The 24285-nt window shown below is 43.3% G+C and overlaps 1 protein-coding gene across 10 annotated transcripts in view; it reads right to left on the bottom strand.

The window, feature by feature from the left end:
- Positions 1-15349, bottom strand: part of TNKS1BP1 (tankyrase 1 binding protein 1) — a 48220-nt gene extending 32871 nt beyond the window's left edge. For 3 of the 10 annotated variants that reach the window (XM_070727402.1, XM_070727418.1, XM_070727434.1), the window contains exons 1-3: positions 14988-15143; positions 5066-5204; positions 1937-2708 (exon numbers count right to left, since the gene is read on the bottom strand). In XM_070727402.1, the coding sequence (XP_070583503.1) occupies positions 1937-2708; positions 5066-5204; positions 14988-15050 (974 nt within the window). In that variant the 5' untranslated portion in view covers positions 15051-15143. Of the gene's footprint in view, positions 1-1936; positions 2709-5065; positions 5205-5341; positions 5398-14530; positions 14550-14856 lie in introns of those variants that run through there. The other 7 variants (XM_070727410.1, XM_070727426.1, XM_070727466.1 and 4 more) reach the window with 6 other exon arrangements.
- Between the last annotated feature and the right edge of the window lie 8936 nt (positions 15350-24285).

Genomic DNA, 24285 nt, shown 5'->3' with positions numbered 1-24285 from the left:
ACAGGACAAGAAACTTGGGCTTATCACCATACTCCAGAGCAGTGTTTTTCAACCAGTGTGCCGTGGTTCACTAATGTGCCGTAAGACATGGTCAGGTGTGCCGTGAGAAAATTAAACATTTGTCCCCAAACTACCACTCCTGCCAGGATACCCCTTTTGTGTTCATCAAAACAGGCCCAGGTTTCACACTAAGTGAGTATTTATACTGTATACATTTGGAAACTATATTATTAACTCTATGTATAATATGTACTGTGTTAGAGTGTCATTTTGTGTCATATTGGTTGGTGGTGTGCCCCAGGATTTTGTAAATGTAAAAAATGTGCCGCGGTTCAAAAAAGGTTGAAAATCACTGCTCCAGAGAGCAAACGTCAATCAATGCATTCTCCTTCAGCCAAAAAATTCAAAGCTCAGTAATCGGCGAGAAAAATCTTGGGCACCCATCGCGCACAAATCTTGAACACCCATCGCAGCAGCGTTCATGCCTTTAGAATTCAGGTATCGTAGTACAGTGCGCACTTCACACTGGAGGGAAATGGAATGAGGATGGTCACCACAACATCAGTCGATGATCTGACCATAGGCACTGCTTGTTCTCTTCCTCTGGCTTCCCGCTATACAATAGTACTACCAACTTCCCCGGCGAATATTCCCCGCAAGAGCTATGTGTACTTTCTGGATAACCTCATATTATTTTAAAGGCAGGTTGAATACAAGGTAAATCACCAACCACAAAAAACAGAAATAAGGATCCTGAACCTAAAGCACATATAGCTAATCTGGAGCCCTCCAAGGTCTTTCAGAGGACCATTGCTTAACATGAACTCTTTGGATGGTGGGTTTCTCCACATACATGCTACCATAGCCATTGTACTAAGGAAATGAGCATGTGAAGATGACACCCCTAAGTTGTTGCACAAGTTTCCAAAAACTGAAAAGAATCATCCTTCTTCACCATCTTCAAAGATAAAGAGTGGAGTGACTTAAAAGTTCCTCCAAACTAAACTATCCTGCATATCACTTTTTTTTTTCATTTCCAGCACTAATGGGAAACAACTACTTCATTTACATCTTCTTGTTGCTCCAGGCACAAGGGGTGTCCACAGGCTGGTTCTCAAAGCCTGCAAAAATGGAATCTTCATATAAATCCAATAAAACTTGAAACTTCCCTATTTTAAGGGCATTGTGCCTATCACATGTATAATCTATTTATTTATTTGATTGGATTTGTATGCCGCCCCTCTCCGCGGACTCTGGGCGGCTCACAACATATACAAAGAACAGTAGTAAATCTACTTAACAATGGAAACAGTGCTCATGCCAAATCTAAATAAATGGATTGTATTATTAAATGCAAAAATTAAAGCTGTGATGCCAAACACACGTGCAATCTACATAAGAACGAGGAAGCTCCGTGATTAATCTAAATGAACTGATGAAGGTGTTAAAAGCAAAAATTATGGAAATTTTAAGTCTTGCTGAATATTCTAAGTATCTTCCATTTCATCAGATGTCATCTCCTCTACCTTGTCAACACTTAGATCTGAGAGCTGCCATCTCTTTGCAGCCCTATATTCTTTGTATCCGCGATTTGGCAAAGATGGAACTATGAGAAATTTGCTCAATTCCAGACATGATTAGTCAGAGAAAAGTCACATCAAATCGACCGAGACTGATCCAAGTATAGATATATATACAGGAGGGCTGGAATCTTTAAAAAGTAGCAACCTGTTCTTTTGCTCTCAAAGAAAGCATCTGCCCCCACTAATGCCAAATGTAAAAGAACAAAAAACATTTGGTGCATTAATTTCATTTTTCCTAAGAGTGCTAGCACGAGAACACCTACTAATCTACAATCCATCTCTGCTCTCAGAATGTATTTGATGACTCACAAGGCAAACTTTCAACACTACTGAGAATGGTATAGGAACCTCACCTGTCTGTAGGAAGAAAAATTTCATTTATTTTGACCTCTGTCTCTGGCTGTTGAGATTCAGACCCACGCTGCTCATTTAAGCTGCTGTCTTCTTCCTTCAATTCCTTGTTCCTTGACAAACTCCTCTTAACTTCAGAGGAGACTCGGTAAGCAGACCCTTCTGGATCTGTTCCTACTCCTTCTTCTCCACTGGAACTTCTCCGAAAAGCAACATAACTCTTAGGCCCTAGGTGAATATTTGAACCACCATCTTGGCTGAAGAAAGAGCGTACTAGCCGAGGCCGGTCACAGCTGGGTGAATTCTCACTGGGTTTTTCCATTTTGGCCAAGATTTCCTCCACTGTGGTCCCAGGAAAACGTTCTGGCTTAGTTGCTACCGGCACCGGTTTCACTTTGAAGGGGAGTGTGCATTTGGCTACACTAGAGGATTCCCTACATTCCTCCTCGGAAGCTCTTTCAACAGCACTGGGTTTTTTTGTGGGCTCAGCATCTTCTTTATCTTCAGATGACTTGCTTGCAGTGGAGAAGGAAGATGGAACTTCCTTCCCATTGGCAACCTCTTTTGGAGAGCACCTGAGGTTAAAACAAGGGCGCTTTACGGCACTGCCGGCTCCACCGCTATATGGCTTAGGCCCAGCCAACAAATTGATTTTTTCTGCAGAAGGCACCTCAGAAAGAGTTTGGCGTAGTCCACTTATAGGCTTCACGGGCACAGCTGGCTTAGGAAGAACACAAGGCTTGGGTTTCACAGGAGGCTTTGGACGGGCATCCCCTAAGAGAAACATTTAATAAGGAAGTGTTAACACATGGCTATTAAATTACAGTGGTACCTCTACTTACGAACTTAACTCGTTCCATGGTCAGGTTCTTAAGTAGAAAGGTTTGTAAGAAGAAGCAATTTTTCTCATAATCAATGTAAAAGCAAATAATGTGTGCGATTGTGGAAACCACAGAGAGGGTGGAGGCCCTGTTTCCTCCCTGGAGATTCCTAGAGAGGCCCATGGAGGCTTGTCCCCGCCTTTTCCAGCCCTGTTTCCTCCCAGGAGATACTTAGAGAGGCCCCACAGAGGCTTCTCCCTGCCTTTTCCGGCCCTGTTTCCTCCCAGGAGATTCCTTTAGAGGCCCCACAGAGGCTGCTCCCTGCCTTTTCCGGCCCTGTTTCCTCCCAGGAGATTCCTAGAGAGGCCCCACAGAGGCTTCTCCCTGTCTTTTCTGGTTACAGTTTCGGAAGCTCAGGTTTGTAAGTGGAAAATGGTTCTTGAGAACCATCTTGAGAACCTGGTTCTGATCTAGAAAGGTTTATAAGTAGAAGTGTTTGTAGGTAGAGGTAACACTGTATAAGACTCCAATACAAGAATCCTTAATTTAAATTACTGTTACTAAAGCCCTTCATGCTTAATTTCTCAATTTTCAGGGGATATTATTGAATCCGTGCTCCGGGCTGAGGAAAGGTTTAATGGTCCACTGTCTTCCTGGCAATTGCTTCTGAAAAGATTTAAGTCGTCTCATCCTTTCAGCAGAGGAAGCTTGTTCAGAGATTACAAGAATCTATGATTAGACAAGTGCATGTATTTCAAACACCATTGTTTTTCTCTAGTAAAAAGCTGTAAGCAATGTTGAGCTGAAAATGGAATAGGGAGAAGGGAATAAAGCAGATGTAATTTTTTAACATTTTCCATGAATATGTAAGCAACCTGGGACCCAGGTCACACTGAACAGCTTACCAAGCCTGCAAATCCCAAGTGACAAAGAAAAATACAGCATAGCCTGTGAAAGACCCTGTGGACTGCATTTTAAGGTGCAAGAGTCTCAGGCTAAAAAACATGGTCAATCCTTGATAGGACCACCAGATTCACATGGTTAAAGCTCATGGAGGATTATATCATTTTAGATCAACAATTCTCTCCCCACCCCCTACCGCTTTGCTATCAAAACCATTTATCTGAAAGTCCTGTTTACCCAATGTAGACAAAACATTTTAAACCAATTCAAAAGTTCTTATTGTGATTGGATAACAACACATGGACACATTGCCTGTTGTGGTTAGCTCTGGCCCAGCTCCTGCCCCAAGGACTGTGGGTGTGGGGGAGACATCCACATGCTGCAGGCCTGTTTTGCCCCCGGTGGAATCTGACGATGAAGGCTCCTCTGACCAAGAAGACATGAGTGACAGGGAGGAGGAGCTCAGAAGGAGATCAATTATCTAGCTTCTCCTTGGATTCAGAACAAGAGTTAATGATACAGCCATGCATGCGGAGAGCGATGCATAGGCAGCAACAACTGAGAGATTATTATCAAAGAAAATGAGGCCACCTGTGGTTGGGTGGGGCTGTGGTAATTAGTGAGGCTGCTATAAAGAGCAGCCTGTGGGTTTGGCCATTGTGGAGGATTATCTGATCGTTGTGTTTCATGACTGCTTTACTGACTTTGACTTTTTATGTGCTGATTTTTCCGTCTTTGAAACTAAACCAGAACAAAGTGTGTTTCACTTTGTGAAAGAAGGACTTTGAATTGCCTCACAGCTGCAAGCTAAGTATCACAGGACTGATAAGGGACTTGTATGAATTACCAGTTTGTTTGGAGACGAGTGCTCTTTGCTATGCCAAAAGAGGGCTTAGTTTAAGTGAATTTTCATTATAAAGAACATTGTTTTGAATTTTCAAACGTGTGTGTGTCTGAAATTTGCACCTGTGAATTATTGGGAGGATTCTACCAGAGAGCCCGACAGAACATTGCCCAAAGAAAAAATACACTTGTATTCATTTTTAAGGTTGGGTTTACCCAGGTATAGGGAGCACTTATTTGGACTATAGGAGGAGTGAACTGTTAAGAATCCTAGTTTGTATCCTGAAAGAAGTAACAACAACAAAATATTTCTGAACCAACAACGTGGAATTAAACTGTCCTTTAATTTAGTGTTTAATATTTCCAAGGTGGGAAGGAGAATTATGCCTAAGAATACATCAGAAAATGTTTTCCCATATGTGCAATTTGCAGTCCCACAGAAAGAGCCATTTCATATAACAGTCAGCTCTTAATTCTTTAGAGAACCACTCCCTTATTATCAATAGAAAACCTGGCTGGTCGCCATGTGGTAAGGAACCCATTTCTGCTGTCCTTTGGATATACCTATCTCAGAGCTGCTTGGTGGTGGCTTAGCGTCTTTATGGCCATTGGCGGCGGTAATGGAAAATGAAGAACACAGCGACTGAGGCTTAGAATCCATCACATCAGGCGTCGACTCAGAAGTGAGCATAAAGGCCAGCCCCTAGGACATAGAGAGACAAAAAAAAGAGATTAGGCAATTTGCAAAATCATCTCAAGAAGTAACCAAGGCTTCTTATCAGATGGCACAGCACTGATATTCAATCATCAAAATGAAATTTCCCCAATACTTTTGCTTACTATTTTTAGCTAGGTCTTAGCTCTAATACGAGGTGCCATTCCTTGTCTTTCTCTGAGAGGGAGGGAAGGGGGAAGGAGGGAGGGAGAGAATATGAGAATACATATCATTTCAGGCCCCTCCCAGGACAGGCTGGAACAAGGATGAAGGGAACACAAGCAACCAGCCCATGACTCACACTGAAAGTAGAAAAACTCAGATGCATCACAGTTTAGGTTTCCTAACCTATGCCACTGCCCTGTTCAGCAAAGTACTTGCGCCACCTTCGTCACACCCTCCTCCTCCTCCTCTTCTGCCAACTTGCTATTCTTTCCATTTAATACCGATTTGCCTCTTCCTTCCTTCCTTCCTTCCTTCCTTCCTTCCTTCTGATCTGTCTTCCTTCCTTCTGATCTTCCTCCCTTCTGATCTTTCTTCCTTCCTTCTGATCTTCCTCCGTCCCTTCCTTCCTTCCTTCTGATCTTCCCCCCTTCTGATCTTCCTTTCTTCCTTCTGATCCTTTCCTTCCTTCCCTTCTGATCTTCCTTTCTTCCTTCTGATCCTTTCCTTCCTTCCCTTCTGATCTTCCTTCTTTCCTCCCTTCATTTCTCCTTCCTTCCTTCTTTCCTCCCTCCATTTCTCCTTCCTTCCTTCCTTCTGATCCTTTGCTTCCTTCCCTTCTGATCTTCCTTCCTTCCTTCTTTCCTCCCTCCATTTCTCCTTCCTTCCTTCTTTCCTTCCCTCCCTCCATTTCTCCTTCCTTCCTTCTTTCCTCCCTCCATTTCTCCTTCCTTCCTTCTTTCCTTCCTTTCCTCCTTCCTTCCTCCCTCCATTTCTCCTTCCTTCCTTCCCTCCCTCCCTTCTGTCAGCTCCTGTCATTTCTCCACAGCATTCTCATTTAGCTGCTTTTCTAATCTGAGCCATTCTCCTCCTTCCAAGTTCCTTTCGGCTATCCACTCCCTCTCCCCCCACCCCGTAATGGGATAAATTCAGCTCAGCGCCATCCCAGCTGTACATGTTCCCAACCAGACTGTGCAGGGCAAGGAGTAAACATCTGGAGTGCTTCCCCTTTCCTGATTTCTCAATCACTTGGCAGAGCCACTGGAATTCAATGAGGTAAAGCTGGGGCCTGCTCCCATCACTACAGCAACGACCTCCCACTAGATTTCAACAATGGGCCAAACTCTCTCCAAGAAGGGAAACAGCATTACGAAGAGTGTGTGTAGCAGGAACTGTTCCAATTGGCTTATATTCGAACAGAAATGGACCCAGAATGAGGCCAGAGAAGGGCTTGTGAAGAGCTCCCCTTTAGTCAGATAGGGGCAAAAAATTATCACAGTGGACAGAGGGAGGAGAATAAGGATCCTTGAAAGACCGTGAAAACACCCCCATCCACAGTCTGCCTCTTGGGAACCCAGCAAGCAACTTCTTCCATTGCTGAATGGAGGAGACTGAAGAACAGACTGTGTTTGCTGCTCAGCCCTTCATCTCATCCCTTAGTATCTACAAGCCAACCTCTTCTGCGGATAATATAACATTTAGACTTACATACAGTGTTCGGAAACTTCAGATCGTGCAAAATGCAGCTGCGAGAGCTATCATGGGCTTCCCTAAATATGCCCATGTCACACCAACACTCGGCACTCTGCATTGGTTGCCGATCGGTTTCCGGTCACAATTCAAAGTGTTGGTTATGACCTATAAAGCCCTTCATGGCACCGGACGAGACTATCTCAGGGACCGCCTTCTGACGCACGAATCCCAGCGACCAGTTAGGTCCCACAGAGTTGGCCTTCTCCGGGTCCCGTCGACTAAACAATGTCATTCAGCAGGACCCAGGGGAAGAGCCTTCTCTGTGGCGGCCCCAACCCTCTGAAACCAACTCCCCCCAGATATCAGAGTTGCCCCCACCCTCCTTGCCTTTCGTAAGCTCCTTAAAACCCACCTCTGTCGTCAGGCATGGGGGAATTGAGATATTCCCTTCCCCTAGGCTTGTAAAATTTATGTATAGTATGTCTGTATGTATGATTGGTTTCTTAAATTGGGGTTTTTTACATTACTTTTAATATTAGATTTGTTCATATTGTCTTTTTACTGTTGTTAGCCGCCCCGAGTCTACGGAGAGGGGCGGCATACAAATCTAATTAATAATAAATAAATAAATAAATACCGCTTCATAGTGCTTTTACAGACCTCTCTAAGCAGTTTACAGAGTCAGCCTATATTGCCCCCAACAATCTGGGTCCTCATTTTACCCACCGAAGGATGGAAGGCTGAGTCAACCTTGAGCCGGTGGTGAAATTTGAACTGCTAGCAGTTAGCTGAAATAGCCTGCAGTACTGCACTCTAACCACTAACATGCATTCAGGTTGAATCGTTGTATTACCCACATACAGGTAGTCCTTGTTTAGCAACCAGAATTGGGACCAGGAACTCTATCATTAAACAAAGCAGTTGTTAAGTGAAACCTCACAGTACCTACCTATGTCCTTACTTCAGCTTTCCTTGGCCTTAAAAGACATACAAAGATTGTTTATGTGAGGAAATGGTTATAAAGTTACTTTTTTTAATCACCACTGTAACTACAAACAGTCATTAAACAAGGCAGTAGCCAGACAAGAACATATCTGTGCTGCTGCTTCCTAGCCTTTTTTTTTTTTATTATTATTATTATTATTATTATTATTATTATTATTATTATTATTATTATTATTATTAATTAGATTTGTAGGCCGCCCCTCTCCGTAGACTTTTCTCTCTTAATAATATTAATTCCAATTATGCAAAGACTTAGCTCTTGAAGTACCATCCAATATACATTGTTCAGTCTTGTTTTGAGCTATAAAGACACACAACAGTTACAATGGTTGGAATTTCTGAGTTGTAATCCCAACGTATCTACAGAATCGGGTTGCAGAAAACATTTGTCAGGGTAAAACTGACAAACATTTCAGTGTGCAAAATGTAAGCTAATGTAGCGGCATTTTATCAAGCAGTCCAGCCAATGCACACGTAAGGTTAATCTACATAAATGTTACCTGTCTCTGAAAAGTAATATATTTGTTGGAGAGAGAAATGCATTCATGTTATTAGGTGACTTGCTTTCCTCCCTGCACCGAAAATAGTGTTATCCATATAAAATAAGTATGAAGTAACTTTCAAAGAGGAAGTACATACTTTGGGAAAATATGCACAACGAGTAAACAAAGAACCGGGGGGGGGGGGGCTGTTCGGCTGAGAATATCACATGAGGAAAAGAATTTATTGAGGTTTTGAATAGGCAGAAATTATCATAGCAAAATTCTTTTCCTCAGAAGTTTTCATGTTGCAAGAATCCAGGAAGGGGGGCTGTCGTCCAGGGTTGAAAGGACGATTGAAAGCCTTTAAAGCAGAGGTCTTCAAACTTGGCAACTTTAAGACTTGTGGACTTTAACTCCCAGAATTCTCCAGACAGCATAGCTTAAAGACCACAAGTCTTAAAGTTGCCAAGTTTGAAGACCTCTGCTTTAAAATCTAACGCTAACCCCCACTTTCCTATGCAGGTAGTCCTCAATGTACAACCTTTTGAATAAGGGCCATTCAAAATTACAACTGCACTGAAAAAGTGACTTATGACCAGTTTTCAGAGTTATGATGATTGCAGCATCCTTACAGTCACATTATCAAACTTTAAATGCTGGGCAACCAGGATGTATTTATAATGTTTGCATCATCCTGGGGTCCTGGAATCACCTGCAACCTTCTTAGGGAGCATTTGACAAACAAAGTCAATCAGGGAAGCCAGATTTACTTAATGGCCCCTTGATTCACTCAACTACTTTAGTGAGTCGCTTAACAATCAGAGGGGGGAAAAGGTTGTAAAATGAGACATGAATCACTTAGCAACTGTATTGCTTAGGAATGGAAATTTTGACTTCAACTGTGGTCTTTGCTTCAGGACTACCTCTAAGTACAGTACTTTTTCATAGGAAAAAAATGTTTAGGGTGGGTGTAAAATTATTTGTAACACATCCTCGAATAAAATTTTTGGCCAAGCAAATACATCGTCTTATCCAAATGAGCCTTGGGCTACAGTGATGAAAAGTTGATATGCAGAAAATAAATGTATAGAATTGTAATAAGCTATAAGGACCTAAGAAAGATAGGAAGATTCGATGTGCAAAGAAAAAAAAAGTTGTTTCTAAAGCAGACTAATTATTGCCTTCCATGTAGAAATGTTCATTATACTTCCTTAGAATTTGGTGATGTAAGACAAAATTAGGTTCGCTCTGTTTAGGGAACTAAAACAGAGAGAAAGTGATTTAGCCAAGGGAGAAATATTAAGTAATATCTAAGCACAAAGTTCAACTGAAGCATCTAAATCCATCTACTGATTGCATGACAAGCAGTTGGAGAAAGACTTTCCTAGAACTTGAATCCAAATCAACACCTACTGCAATATGAGACATTACAACTTTAAATTACACAAGAACCCCTCCCCCCTCCCATTGGGATTATAATAAGGATCTGGTTGAGGAAATCCTGGGGAACAAGCAAAGAGCAGAGAAAATGTAGACTGAAGAAACTTGAGACAAAGAGACGCCAAATGATATATGTAAGAAGCCAGCAAGTGCCAAAACTGAACTAAGAAACAGAAATGACAAAATGCCCAAAGGGCACTGTTAAATATCTACATAAACTCCTGTTGTAAAACATTCATACCTCTAAGATATTCAATAAAACATCTCCTACAGAAAAATCCAGAGAAGACATATCTTGTAGGCCTTCTCTATGCCACTGGTAGATTAAGCATCCATGACCATCATAATCCCCCATACAACCTGTGATCACCTAGTTCTAAACCAATTTCTTTTGAGCAGAGATGGGGACATTTGGCCTACGGATAGTTTAGATTCAATTCTCACTGTCCATGATTGAAGTATGATAATTCAACAATATCTACAAGGCTAAGTTTTCTTCTCTCTTAACTAAGGGGGCCACTGACACAGACAGTTCAATACAATGCTTCTTATACTAGTTGCTGCCTCCAACATCAAGTCATGTTCCTTACTTTCTCCAAGAGGTTTAAACAAATATCCCTGAATTAGTGCATTCTCATTTTTTCTATTTTTTCTATTTTTTTCCCTATTTTTTCTATTTTTTTCTTATTTTTTTCTATTTTTTTCTAATTTTTTTCTATTTAAAAATGCTGATCAACAATAATTGATATATCTATTATAATATAGGAATAAACCTTCTATTGCAATATATGTTTCTTACAAGCTTGTACTGAACAAACCTAATTGTTGTATTTGGCTTGAAAATGTGACTCACGATGTGTAAACTCTGCTTCTTACCACTCTAAGGAGTGTCCCTGCACTCTGTTCTAAACGCAATCTAGCCAGAATTTGAAGCTCCAACAAAGACAAAAAAAAATTGGGTGACATTAATAAATCCTTGTTCATTTCCGGTACGTTTACCTCCAAAACCACAACTGAGATTGATATTTTTTTCCGCTGTAGAGTACTTTTTAAAAAATTAGAACTATCCTCATTTATATAAGCATTCTTCAGGATGGACATAGAAAGGTAAACTAACTAAACATTTCCCCCCAGCTTCAGCAATTCTATGCTCAAAGGAAGAAATAGGTAAAAGTATAAACTCTTGCCAAAAACAAAGTTAAAATTGAATTCTTCTTCCATAGAATTTTAGCAGCCACGTGGGAGGCTTTATAGGGCAGTAATGGCAACCCTATGGCACGGAGAGGCAAAGTTGGCTCTTCTATGACTTGTGGACTTCATCTCCCAGAATTCCTGATCCAATCATGCTAGCTGAGGAATTCTGGGAGTTGAAGTCCACATGTCACAGAAGAGCCAACTTTGCCTACCCCTGCCCTAGCTCAACTCCAATGTGCATGTGAGTGCCAGCCAGCTGATTTTTGGCTTGCCCAGAGGCTCTGGGAGGGCGTTTTCGGCTTCCGGAGAGTCTCTGGGGGGATAGGGGTGGGCATTTTCGCATCTGGAACCTGGGGAGGGCAAAAAACTGGCGTACCGGGCAGTGTTCCCTCTAATTTTTTGGGGGGGTGGGCGGAAAAGTATACTGTCTGAGCGGCAGTCCCTTCGGGACTGGGCGGCACAGAAAAAATAAATAAAAAAATAAAAAACAAACAAACAAACAAATAAAAAACCCACCCTGTTTTGCCTCAGAGAATTTCAAAATAAAATACTGTACTGTGTGTCTATAACAGTGAGCTCATAATAGGGCAACTCTATCAATATCAAAATGCCACTTAAATAGTTGAGCTAGTTTCAAACTAGATTTTGATTTTCTTTCTCTCTTCCTTACTCCCATTCTTTTTCTTTCTCTTTTCCTTCCTCTCTTTTTTCTATCTGTTTCTCTCTCTTCCTCTCTCTCTCCTTCCCTCTCACTCTTTCCCTCTCGGCTTCTGGGCAGGTTTGGAAAACTCTGAGTTGATGATGATTTCTAAGTGAGCGATTGCTCTCTGCTCAGCTTAGAGGGAACTATGGTACCGGGCCCACCAGAGTTTGGGAAATGGGCCGTTTCAGGCCTCCAGAGGGCCTCCGGGGGGGGAGGGGGCAAGGGAAGCCATTTTCACAGTCCCCAGGCATTGAATTATGAGGGTGGGCACTCATGCATGTGCACGCCCTTCCGGCACCCGAGGGGAAAAAAAGATTCGCCATCACTGTTATAGGGAAAGGGCTGAATGGATTGGAGTTCCCTCCATAGTAGTGGATAGGTACTCCAGATTTGAAGAATAAGTGATTTTGTCTCAGCACAACTATCTCTTCTGAAAGTGTTTCATTATGTAGGAACTCATCTTGTGCAATTAGTATTCAACCAGGTTACCAGTCGTATATTACAACATCTGAAAGCATTCCTGCTTTGGTCACATTTCTCATAAAGGAATGAGGTTACTTCTTCATTGAAAGAAAGTAATGACAACGGTCCCCTCTCCCTAAAGAGGTACCATCTGGCGGGACCCAGAAGAAAGGCCTTCTCCGTGGTGGCTCCCTCCCTTGGAATATCATCTCCCACAGAATTTCAAGACTGCCTTCCACTCTGACACTCTTTTGCAGGGCCCTGAAGATACGATTTTGCCAATGGGGAACCTAGAGTGAGATGGAGTCTACCAAGTGGTTTGATTAATTGCTGTCACGGTGAAGTGTGTGTTTAATATTTTTACTGTTTGTAAATTGGGTTTTTACTTTTTATAAGCCGCCCAGAGACCTTGAGAGTGAGTGAGTGGCTATACAAATTTCGTCAAGTAGATTCATTAATAAAAAGAATAGAGAAAGAAAAGTTATCCCCATGTCTTTCAAGAGCCCCCCACCTCAACATGCAATACAGTCTGAACTATAATATACATTCCAGTAAATCCCTTACCATTTATGGATTTTTGTTTTACATACTATCCTGTTTATTTATAAAACGCTGGCAGATAGGGCATTGATCTCTATTATATGTGTGAAAAAGTTTACATGTAAAAGCAGCCTTCCCGAACTGGGGAAATTTCCAGACCTGTGCATCAACTCTCAGGACTTTCCCACTCAGAATGACCACTGATAAGAAATCTGGTGGGTATTGAAACCCATACGACTGGATGATGGCCACAGTTAGTGAAGACTGCAAAAGAATCTCAACCAATTGTTATAAGAACAAGGATTAAATCATGGGATGGTTAACCAAGAGGGGCCTCCTTAGGGAAAGGACATCAGTAGAGAAGTAGCGGAAAAATAAGTAGGTGCAGATGGACTTTTTTAAAAAAAATTGCAAGAATAGGGGTTTTAGATGAAACCAGACTGACTTCATAAAACCCCAAACATAAATTTTACGCTAAAGACTGTTAGGCTAACTTTAACATGGCTTTTCGTAGAACTCTTCCAAAGCAGTTCACGTCTGCCAAAAGAGGAAGGCCCTGCCCACTAGTTCACAACCCAAAAAGACACACACAAGAGACAGGGAGTGGAAAGGAAGAGCAATATGCTGGCATTGGTTTAATTTAAACTGGGCTGATCTTGGCTTTCAGTAGTTCTCCCTTGCAAAGCAGTATGTGCCTCTTGTTTCTTCAGCTGAAAGGAACACCAAAGTGTTACCCTTCCAGTCTCCAGATCAGTGTTTCCCAACCTTGGCAACTTGAAGATATTTGGACTTCAACTCCCAGAATTCCCCAGCCAGCATTTGCTGGCTGGGGAATTCTGGGAGTTGAAGTCCAAATATCTTCAAATTGCCAAGGTTGGGAAACACTGCTCCAGATAACTGTCCTTAGGATGGGATGTTCCTTCTGGCTGGTGGAGAAACCAGTCTCTTGAGCCACTCCCCCCTTGTTGTGGTGGGGTGTTGTTGTTTTTTGGTCTCCCGTCCTCCTGGGGAGGAACACTTTGTGGCTCTTTTACTTCAAACAGATTACTGAGTAGCAGAAATCAGTAACAAAACCAGGGCAGATGTAGGTGGTTATGGCAAGATTTCTTTGAAAGCCAAGTGAAAAAGCTGCCTAAAAGATCAAAGGATGCAATTCTGTTAAGCAGATTAAGAAGTGGGTTTTAAAAACTGGAAGGTGTGGAGGATTTCTGGCAAGCCCGTTTACTCAAGAAGACAAAGGGAATAGATTATTCCTATCAGAGAAGGAACTGCCTTGTCAGTAGAATAGAATAGAATTATATATTGGCCAAGCGTGATTGGTCACCCAAGGAATTTGTCATCGGTAAATAACTGGTTCCCCACACAAAAGGCAGAAAAATCAGGATGCCATTTGAAGAATTAACCTTGGCTGACTCAAACCCAAGAAAGGCAGGGGCTGGGAAAGAACAGGGTTTCAATGAGAGGTCAGAGGGTGTATTTTAGGGTTACACAGCCCGCCTGCATTAATTGCTATTCAGTTCATTTTTCAAAGGAGGTGTAATGTATATGTGTAACCTGGAACCTCAGCCTGCATTAATTGCTATTCAGTAAGTTTTCAGAGGAGGCTTGTGTGGGTTTTTTGTGTGTGCGTGTGTGTGACCTGGAACCTCAGCCAAGAGAAGGAGTGGTTGGAGAGAGAAAGAGGGAGAGTTGCAAAGCGTTCCGAGGAGGAGATTTAAAAAATAAAACCGACCCCAGCTGCAGGAAAACGAGGCACCATCCGGGTCCAAATTTCGGTGGGAAACTCAGGGCGAAGGAACAGGAGCCGGGAGTCCAGGCGACACACACAAAAGTAGCGCTGCCCCCATACATACCATATGGCACCAACCTCACTGGCCTTTCCCCCGCTTTGCAGCATGTCCGCCATCCTTGCGCCCCTGCTATGAGCCGGGTCCAGGTCTTCAGGCCGGGCCTCTTTTTTTTACAACTCCTTGCAGCCACTACGATCCCCAGAACAGATCTCCGCCGCGGTGGCTCAGGTCTCCTCCTCCCAGTCGTAAACCCCCCCCCCCGTCCCGTTTTCAAGATCCCAAGACTTCACATATGGCCTTCCCCCCCCCCCCTTTCACATGCGTTCCCCCTTTCTTGCACCCCTTATCCCTCCCCACCCCACTCCGGCCTCCACCTTTTCCCTCCCTACCTCTCCTGCTCAAGAGCCTCCGGGAACCCCGCCACTTTCTGCAAACCGAAATTTCCCCGCGAGAAGAGCCACGCAGCTCCCCACCTTCTCGGGGAGGGAGGGGGGGGGGGCGTCCGCGAATGGCTTCTTACCAAGCTTCGCGATCCGGAGCACGACGAAGGCTCGGGCGCTCCTCGCGCTCTTTGCATATTCATGACGTTCCCTATTCGAGGCCCAGGCTGGCCCCGCCCTCTCTCATTCAATATTCATAGACGGCGGGAGACACCGCCCCAACCCCCACGTGTCACAGAGCCCGGAGGCCAGAGCGGCGAAGGGGAAAAGGCCGGGCTAGCGAAGGGAGGCTATTTTTCTACGTTGGACGAGAACCCCCTTTGCCTTGCTTTGCTTGCCGCCTTATTAAGGAAAAAACTGGTCTCCGAGAAGGGCCGATGGGTGGGGCTGTGCGCATGCGCCTCCCTTTTGTAACCTGAAGCGGTTCTGCCACAAGCTCCCCGCCCGCTGGAAAGCTGGGAGGCTTTAACGAGCCCCGTGATTTACATTATTGCATATGCGCAATAAGGACGCGAGGCTCATTATCTGGCTGGTTGCGTTCTCCGGGAGTTATGACTAAGGAGCCAAACTTTTGAGAGCAAGTCCCTGCCCGCGCAAGTCTCCAACCATATGCAGCTTTCCTTATTCGATATGTACGTGGGTGTGTATGTGTGTGTGTGTATGTATGTGTGTGTGTACAACATTTTTGCTGATAATGAAAATGAAGGGATTTTAATACTGTATAGATCTATTTTGAGCTATTTCCCTCTCGTCAGCTAGCCATACCCTTCCCGGGATTTGAATATATACTGCTCAAAAAAATTAAGGCAACACTTAAACAACACTATATAACTCCAGGTAAATCAAACTTCTGTGAAATCAAACTGTCCGTGTAGGAAGCAACACTGATTGACAATCAATTTCACACGCTGTTGTGCACATTCAATTTTGTACAGAACAAAGTATTCAATGAGAATATTTCATTCATTCAGATCTAGGATGTGTTCTTTGAGTGTTCCCTTTATTTTTTTTGAGCAGTGTATATATGTGTGTGCGTGTTTTTCTGTCGAATCTATCTCCCTTTTCATTATCGGCAAAAATATGTTATACATATATACATACACACTAGTACTAGTAAGAGAGAAACATAAAGACGGGACGATAGGCAAAGCTATGTGGGCTGGAGGCTATACTCAGAAGCATATATCAGATGTCTTACTAATTTCCACTCTCTCCACTACAACAGAGATGGGCAGCCAGCATCTTTTAACAGGCACCACCCCACCACCCTAACCCACCCCAAAGGGAGGCGGTCCCTTGTTCCTTAAAGCCTCTCCCAGATACCGAGAGATGATCGCAACTCTTATGGGGTGAGGCTGCTGCTGTGGGAACTCAGGCATGGAGGTTTGAGACTGAAGAATGTAATTAGTAATAGTCTGCCCGGGCCACTATTTTGGGACTGGGACTGGCTTTGACGTCACTCTTTCATATTTTTTTTTCTCTTTTGGGCTAGACTCCCACAGTCTCTAAAATGAGTTAGCAATAGCAATGCCACTTATATACCGCTTTACTAGCCCTCTCTAAGCGGTTTACAGAGTCAGCATACTGCCCCCTTAATAATCTGGGTCCTCAGTTTACTGATTTCGGAAAGATGAGTCAACCTTGAGCCCGTTGGACTTGAACTGCTGGCAGACGGTAGAAGCAGCAGCCTGCAGTACTGCATTCTAACCATTGTGCCAACACAGCATGCTTTTGTATTGCCTTAGAGCAGTGTTTCCCAACCTTGGCAACTTGAAGATATTTGGACTTCAATTCCCAGAATTCCCCAGCCAGCATTTGCTGGCTGTGGAATTCTGGGAGTTGAAGTCCAAATATCTTCAAGTTGCCAAGGTTGGGAAACACTGCCTTAGAGAAAGCCTGTATGCAGTAAATGTGAGCTGTTATCCCAGGCATGTTTGCTCCCTTATTATTAGCAAGGATTGCTGACCCACATTAAGCCTGTTGTGTTTTAGCACTGTGCATTGCGTAAACCCAACCTCTGTTAACTAAGCAGTACCCAGTTTGTTGTGTGCCATCAGGTTGGTGTGGATTTATTTGTACCGTATGACAATCATTAAGTGTTGTACCTCATGATTCTTGACATGTATATTTTTCTTTTATGTACACTGAGAGCATATGCACCAAATCAAATACTTGTGTGCACAATCACACTTGGCCAATAAAGAATTGGTAGTGATTTCTGACAGTCTCAAAATGGGTGAGCAGTGTGGTCGGGCGGTAGGAAAAGCAAGTAGGATGCTTGGCTGCATAAGCTAGAGGTATAAAAAGCAGGAAGAGGGAGATTGTGATCCCCTTATATAGAGCGCTGGTGAGACCACATTTGGAATACTGTGTTCAGTTCTGGAGACCTCACCTACAAAAAGATATTCACAAAATTGAACGGGTCCAAAGACGGGCTACAAGAATGGTGGAAGGTCTTAAGCATAAAACGTATCAGGAAAGACTTCATGAACTCAATCTGTATAGTCTGGAGGACAGAAGGAAAAGGGGGGACATGATTAAAACATTTAAATATGTAAAAGGGTTACATAAGGTCCAGGAGGGAAGTGTTTTTAATAGGAAAGTGAACACAAGAACAAGGGTACACAATCTGAAGTTAGTTGGGAGAAAGATCAAAAGCAACATGAGAAAATATTATTTTACCGAAAGAGTAGTAGATCCTTGGAACAAACTTCCAGCAGACGTGATTGGTAAATTCCACAGTAACTGAATTTAAACATGCCTGGGATAAACATATATCCATCCTAAGATAAAATATAAAAAATAGTATAAGGGCAGACTAGATGGACCATGAGGTCTTTTTCTGCCGTCAGTCTTCTATGTTTCTATGTTTCTAATTCTATTTTATTCTAAATTACTAGTAGTCAGATTATCTCTGGAATGATCTTTCCCAACCTGTCCCTACAGCTTTGCTGATAGTAGATCCATCAATCTTCTACAGTGCATCCATCTGCTGATGGTACTCCAGATTTATAGTAAGATCTTCACATAATGTGTCCCAAATGTGATAACTTGAGTCTGATCATTTATTTCTTGAGCGAGAGTTTTGAATTGATTTGTGGTGTAGGGTTTCCTGCCTAAGAAACAGGTTGGACTAGAAGATCTCCAAGGTCCCTTCCAACTCTGTTATTCTATTCTATTCTATTCTGTGAGCCATTTGTTTATTTTCATAGTTTCCCATTGTGTTCTCTTGAGTTTTCTGCAATACCAAAGTTCAAAAACATTTAATATTAATTTCCGTCCCTTTTATCCAAAAGCAATATGGGAAACCATTGCTAGCCTGATTCTGATCTTTATACAGAAACATCCAAGCTTCTGAACAGCTTCCCCAAGGCCTTCATCGCTACTCTTAGTCTGTGGCATATCTTTGCCTTGCTAGTTCTTTTACTGTTGTTAGTCCAAAAAATATATAAAATGCCTGTTTCCTTCACTTGTCTCAACATTCAGGCAACTAAAGTCAATCTAGATTTCTTTACCCACTAAATGCTGTGGGTAGCACATTTTCTATATTTTCCATGTTTTTAGGGTTTTTTTTAAATTTGATTCTCTCAGACATTTCTTCCATGAACTCTATATGTGCTGACTGCTACATTTGCAGTTTGTGATTTGGCAATTTATGGCCAGTTCTTCCCTTTGCATCCACCTGATTTCCTCAAAATTCCCAATTATCTGCATCAAAATTCAAGGCAATGCCTCCTTCTTCATTGCGTTGCTTTGCTAGCTTTACAGCTCCAAATGAGTCTCTTCTACCAGAGAAGTTATAATACTTAGGAGAATCTGTTGAGTTCTGATACTGAAGAGACAGAAGACTGGTGGAGTGACTTCAGCTCTTTATTAGATTACAGGGAGCAACTTCCAGCAGCAGAGTACAAAAGGCAGGGGGTTTAAATAGGGAGCCAATCTGGCAGGGAACCAATCAGAATGTTCATACTTTACTGTCGGACTGGAGTGAAAACTTCCCAACTTCTTCAGGTTGTAACAGAATCCATTTTGAAAAGTCCCAATTCCAATATTGTTTCTTTCAAAGTTGAATATCCATTCTTCCTTGTTCTTGAGCAAGCTCTATCAGCAAATCCAACCTTAAGTTCCTTCTGGACTACATAACTCATGCTTAGTAAAATAGAGTCCAATTTTAGGGAGTCCAGTGCATCCTCCACACGAAAATGCCACTTCATCACTCAGTCTGGATTATGTAGGACTATGAAAACATCTACAGACCCCTCACATCTGCATATAAATTGTTTCAACTCCTACTCTCAAAATGACACTATATGGCACTGCACACCAGGACAACTAGACACAAGGATTGTTTTTTTCCTGAATGCCATCACTCTGCTTAACAACTAATTAACAACTAACAACTATCCTCGGAGAAGGGTGGCATACAAATCCAATTAAATAATTCCCACAACACTGTCAAATAATTTACTAAGACTATATTACTATTCTTCTTTTTTTCTTTACTAGTATCTATCTCCTCCCACATATTACTATAACCATGTTGCTTATCTCTTTCAATCTATATTGTTTCCATTTGTTTCTTCCTAGTAGGATTTGCGATCTTTATTAGTAACCATGACTATCACTAAGTGCATATTTTGATTCTTGATGGATGTATTTTAGTCTTCTTATGTACGCTGAAAGCCTATGCACCAATGTCAAATTCCTTGTGTGTGTCCAATCAGACTTGGCCAATAAAGATTCTATTTCTATTTTATTTTGTTTATTTGCTTCCCATTTGTCATTATAATCTGCCCTTTGCAAGATCAACAAAGAAATATCTCCCAGACCGCCTTCTACCGCACGAATCCCAGCGACCGGTTAGGTCCCACAGAGTGGGCCTTCTCCAGGTCCCGTCGATGAAACAATGTCGTCTGGCGGGACCCAGGGGAAGAGCCTTCTCTGTGGCAGCCCCAACCCTCTGGAATCAACTCCCCCCCCCCGGAGATTAGGATTGCCCCCACCCTCCTTGCCTTTCGCAAACTCCTTAAAACCCACCTTTGTCGTCAGGCATGGGGAAATTGATTCCCCTGGACCATTTCGTTTTATGTATGGTTTGTATGAGATGTATGATTGCTTTTTATATTAAGGGTTTTTGTTCTGTTGGGCTCTCTGGTAGAATCCTCCCAAAAATTCACAGGTACAAATTTCAGACACACACACGTTTGAAAATTCAAAACAATGTTCTTTATAATGAAAATTCACTTAAACTAAGCCCTCTTTTGGTATAGAAAAGAGCACTTGTCTCCAAACAAACTGGTAATTTGTACAAGTCCCTTATCAGTTCTGTGATACTTAGCTTGCAGCTGTGAGGCAATTCACAGTCCTTCTTCTTTCACAAAGTGAAACACACCTTGCTCTGGTTTAGTTTCAAAGCGGGGGAAAATCAGCACACAAAAGGTAAAAGTCAGTAAAGCAGTCACAAAACACAATGATCAGATAATCCTCCACAATGGCCAAACCCACAGGCTGCTATTTATAGCAGCCTCACTAATGACCACAGCCCCACCCAACCACAGGTGGCCTCATTTTCTTTGATAATAATCTCTCAGTTGTTGTTGCCTATGCATCGCTCTCCGCATGCGTGGCTGTATCATTAACTCTTGTTCTGAATCCAAGGAGGAGCTAGATAATTGATCTCCTTCTGAGCTGTCTGCCACACTCTCCTCCCTGTCACTCATGTCTTCTTGGTCAGAGGAGCCTTCATCATCAGATTCCACCGGGGGCAAAACAGGCCTGCAGCATGTGGATGTCTCCCCCACATCCACAGTCCTTGGGGCAGGAGCTGGGCCAGAGCTAACCACAACAGGTTTTAAACTGCTTTAATTATTGGATTTGTACTGTTTTGTTGTTGTGAGCAGCTCCGAGTCTCTGGAGAGGGGTGGCATACAAATCTAATAAATAATAATAATAATTATTATTATTATTATTTTTAACATTGGAACAGTTGCTCCACTATACCTGGATAGAGTTCAGTTGGCTACTATTTTTGAAAGTTCTAGCAGTAAAACATCTAAGGAAGCACATCACCTACTTCATCCCAACAGGCATCATTTCCTTAGGGCATTAGCCCTGTCTTCTTCATCTTGTCTATTTTGCCTTCCTTTGAGGGGATAAGCCTCCGTCTTGGCTAATTCTCCCTCATTAGCATCTCTGAAGGACTGGTGGGGGAGGGATGTCTTTGCTTGCTTGGGTTCAAAATGCTTTCAAGTGTGATCTCTGTTTGCAGACCAGGCAGAATTTTTCTCTAGCCTAGAAATTAGACGCGTCAGAGAACATCTCTGTTTCTGCTAGGTATTCCTGCTCATGTATTTCGGCTATTATAATCTTGATTATTTCTTGTTTCAGTGCCTTAAAACACAGAGGCAGAGACATCTAGAAATTCATCACCATTTTTAAAATCATGTTTATTGCAGATTTTATTTAACAACAGTAAAAGCAACTGCAAACTAAACTCAGAGAGAAGGAGAAATAGAATACAAAGGACAAAGAAAGAAACAGGGGAAAAAAATAAAGAAAAGAAATATATAAAGAAGTGACTTTCCATCCTCATCACAAGAAGTATAAACAGATTGGATCTGATGGAATATAGCCTGGATTTCCCAGGAGGGAGGGACTGCACTCCAGAGGGCAAAAGTCAGTAAAGCTTAGATAGTTTGATTGAGTGTTAAAAGTGGAGGTGGGGTCCTCCTGGTCCAGACCGGTTCTATAGAACCAGTAGTAACTTGGCAGCCTGGATTGCTGGAACTGGCAGCGACCCGGGCCTGCCATGCCTCTGAGCTGGTTTGAAGGCACCATAGACACCGCCATATTGTTTTTTGCTTCTGGGCATGTATTTACTTCCGTTGTGATGCGAACCAGAGAGGAAGGTAAATAGAACCCACCCCTGGTTAAAAGGCTCCACCCTAGCAATTCTCACATATCTTTAATTATGCAAATACTGTAGTTGCTTTATATTGGCAAGATTTCTCCGTACTGAAGGAGCGGGTCCAGCAGTCACGTGGGTTGCTCCTGTCCAATCCGATGGGACTGAGCCTAGTATTAAAAAAGCCTGCTGGATCCGCCCCTTCCCCAGAATTCGCTCAATCCCGCATCCAGCGGTATCGTGAAGGCTCGTTCCAACTACTAACACCTTCCCTTTGATTCCTTCTCTTCTAAAATAAGTAAGAAATATTTTCCTTCCATTCTGCTTGCCTACATTGTCGCCAGCCGTCGTCAGCTAGGCTTCCCTCAGGGGAGAAGTCTGCAGCGCAGCTTTCCGCGGCTTTTTCCCTCGCCGCTAGCTTGCAGCTGCCGCCGGCTTGGATTGCTTCACAATCCTCTCGGCTTGGAGGTTTTTGTTAGGCAAGCTTTTGTTACTCTAAGGGCTATTACCTCCCGCGGTGTGAGACTCCTTCAAGCTCTCTTGTTAGTCTCCTGGACTTAGTTTATCGCTCTCATTAGATCTAACGGAGCGGTTTATTTTGGCGCGAAGGTCCTCGCGCCCTTTAAGTTGCACTTTCGGTTTGGCCTTTTAGCCAGCCGTTTAGTGCTTTTCAGTCCACCGCTTGATCCTGGAGTGGGCTTTGAGTCTCTCAGGCTAAATTCTCCACCGGCTGCGCCTCCAACCAGTGTGCCTTGGTTACTTTATTTAAGTTCAGGGAGGCCTGCCACGCTGCATTTGAGGTCACGAACTCTGGTCCCGTCCAGATTGCCCTTAAGTCGCAGTAGCTCCTGGGCCTAGGAGCAGGATCCCATTCCTCTTGGGAAAGCTTTTTAAAAGAACTTCTCCCCCCAAAGATTTTTGGCTCAAGTCTTGTCTTCTGTAAACATTTCAGACTATGACTTCTTTTCCCAAGAGAGGCACAACTAAAGGTCCCAGAGAGGCTAGGCCTACAGGCAATGAGATTACTAGTATTCCCCAGGCCTCCTCATCCTCCTCTTCAGGAGCCCACTCTTTGGCCAAGTCCACCAGGGCTGAGAAGAGAAGGGACCTAGCCCTTCAAAAAATACATGATAAATCAGCAAAACGTTTAAAGGTGCAGGCCCAAGTGCACATCAATCCTGACCCCCCAGAGGCTCCTAACCTGCCTCTTTCTGGTGTCACTGTGTTATCTCTGGATGAGCCAAACCTAAACAGACCCCAACCTAACCTATGGGGCTTAGGTCCAGAGGAACCAGATATAACGGAAGATTCCTCCCAGCCAGAAACCTCTCAGGCCTTCAGGGACTCTTCTGCCATTCCTGCTGATATCTCTAATCTACCTCCGGAGTTTCAAGCTATTTTTTCTGTATTGTCTAAGGCCATTGATGCCAAACTCTCGGCCATCAATGTGCCCTCCTTGTCTCATCCACCTCCACGTCCCTCCCCTCCCTTGAGCTCTCCTTCATCCTTCAGAGCTCCAATCAATGAGGATTCAGATTCTTCCCAGGAAGATGATGAGGATGGATATGTAGAAGGGGATGACGACCCTTTTCAAGGTCTGTTGGAAGACGAGGAATCTCAAATTAAGATTCCAGCCCCAGCTACCATTTTTCCCTCTCAACTTTTCAAATCTCTTCTTCTCAAGGCAAGAGTATCCACGGGTTTAGCTGGCCAGGAAAAGCAGGCTACTCCTTCCACAGATCCTCCGGAGGAGAACTTACCCTACTTCATGGAAGAACAGGAAGATAATGAGGTAATTCCTATGCCAAAATTGTTCAAGGATGCCTTGCTTAAGCAGTGGGAACATCCAGCATCTGGCCTTAACCCCACTTCCAAGGACAAAAAATTATACAAGCTCTCTCCTTCATATGAAGAACTCCTAGCCTGTCCTAAGCCTGATGAACCGGTCAAAACCCTCCACTCTGCTGCAGCCATGCCTGGTGAAGCAGAGGAGGTTCTCCGTCCAGAAGACAAGCGTCTTGAGCAAATGCTCAAGAGAGGGTTCGTCGCAGACTCCTGGGCCATTAAAAGTGCCGCAGCTGCATCATTCTTTTCCAGAGCTATGCTCTTGTGGCTTCGTCAACTCCAGCAGCATCTTCCTCCCGATGATCTCAGGGGCCAACAGGACTTCAACAAGATCTTTGCTGCCGCCCAATATGTGGCAGATGCTACACTGCAATCTTCCAGATTTGCAGCCAGGTCGGTAGCGGCCTCTACAACGGCCAGAAGACTTCTATGGCTTCGCCCTTGGCAGGCAGGAGTAAGACAAAAGTGGCAATTAGCCATGGGTCCATTGAAACGTGATCTCCTCTTCGGAGACCTTCTGGATCCCCTTCTCACAGAAACCACGGACAAGAAAAAAGTTTTGGGGCCAACCACCAAGAAGACCACCAAAACGCAGTCATTTCGTCGCCCAGGGCGTCAACAGGATCAGG

Source organism: Erythrolamprus reginae, chromosome 1, assembly GCF_031021105.1.
Source record: "Erythrolamprus reginae isolate rEryReg1 chromosome 1, rEryReg1.hap1, whole genome shotgun sequence".
Lineage (NCBI taxonomy): Eukaryota > Metazoa > Chordata > Lepidosauria > Squamata > Dipsadidae > Erythrolamprus > Erythrolamprus reginae.
The sequence above is the reverse complement of the archived record's forward strand: the minus strand, read 5'-3'. Positions and strand labels throughout refer to the sequence as shown.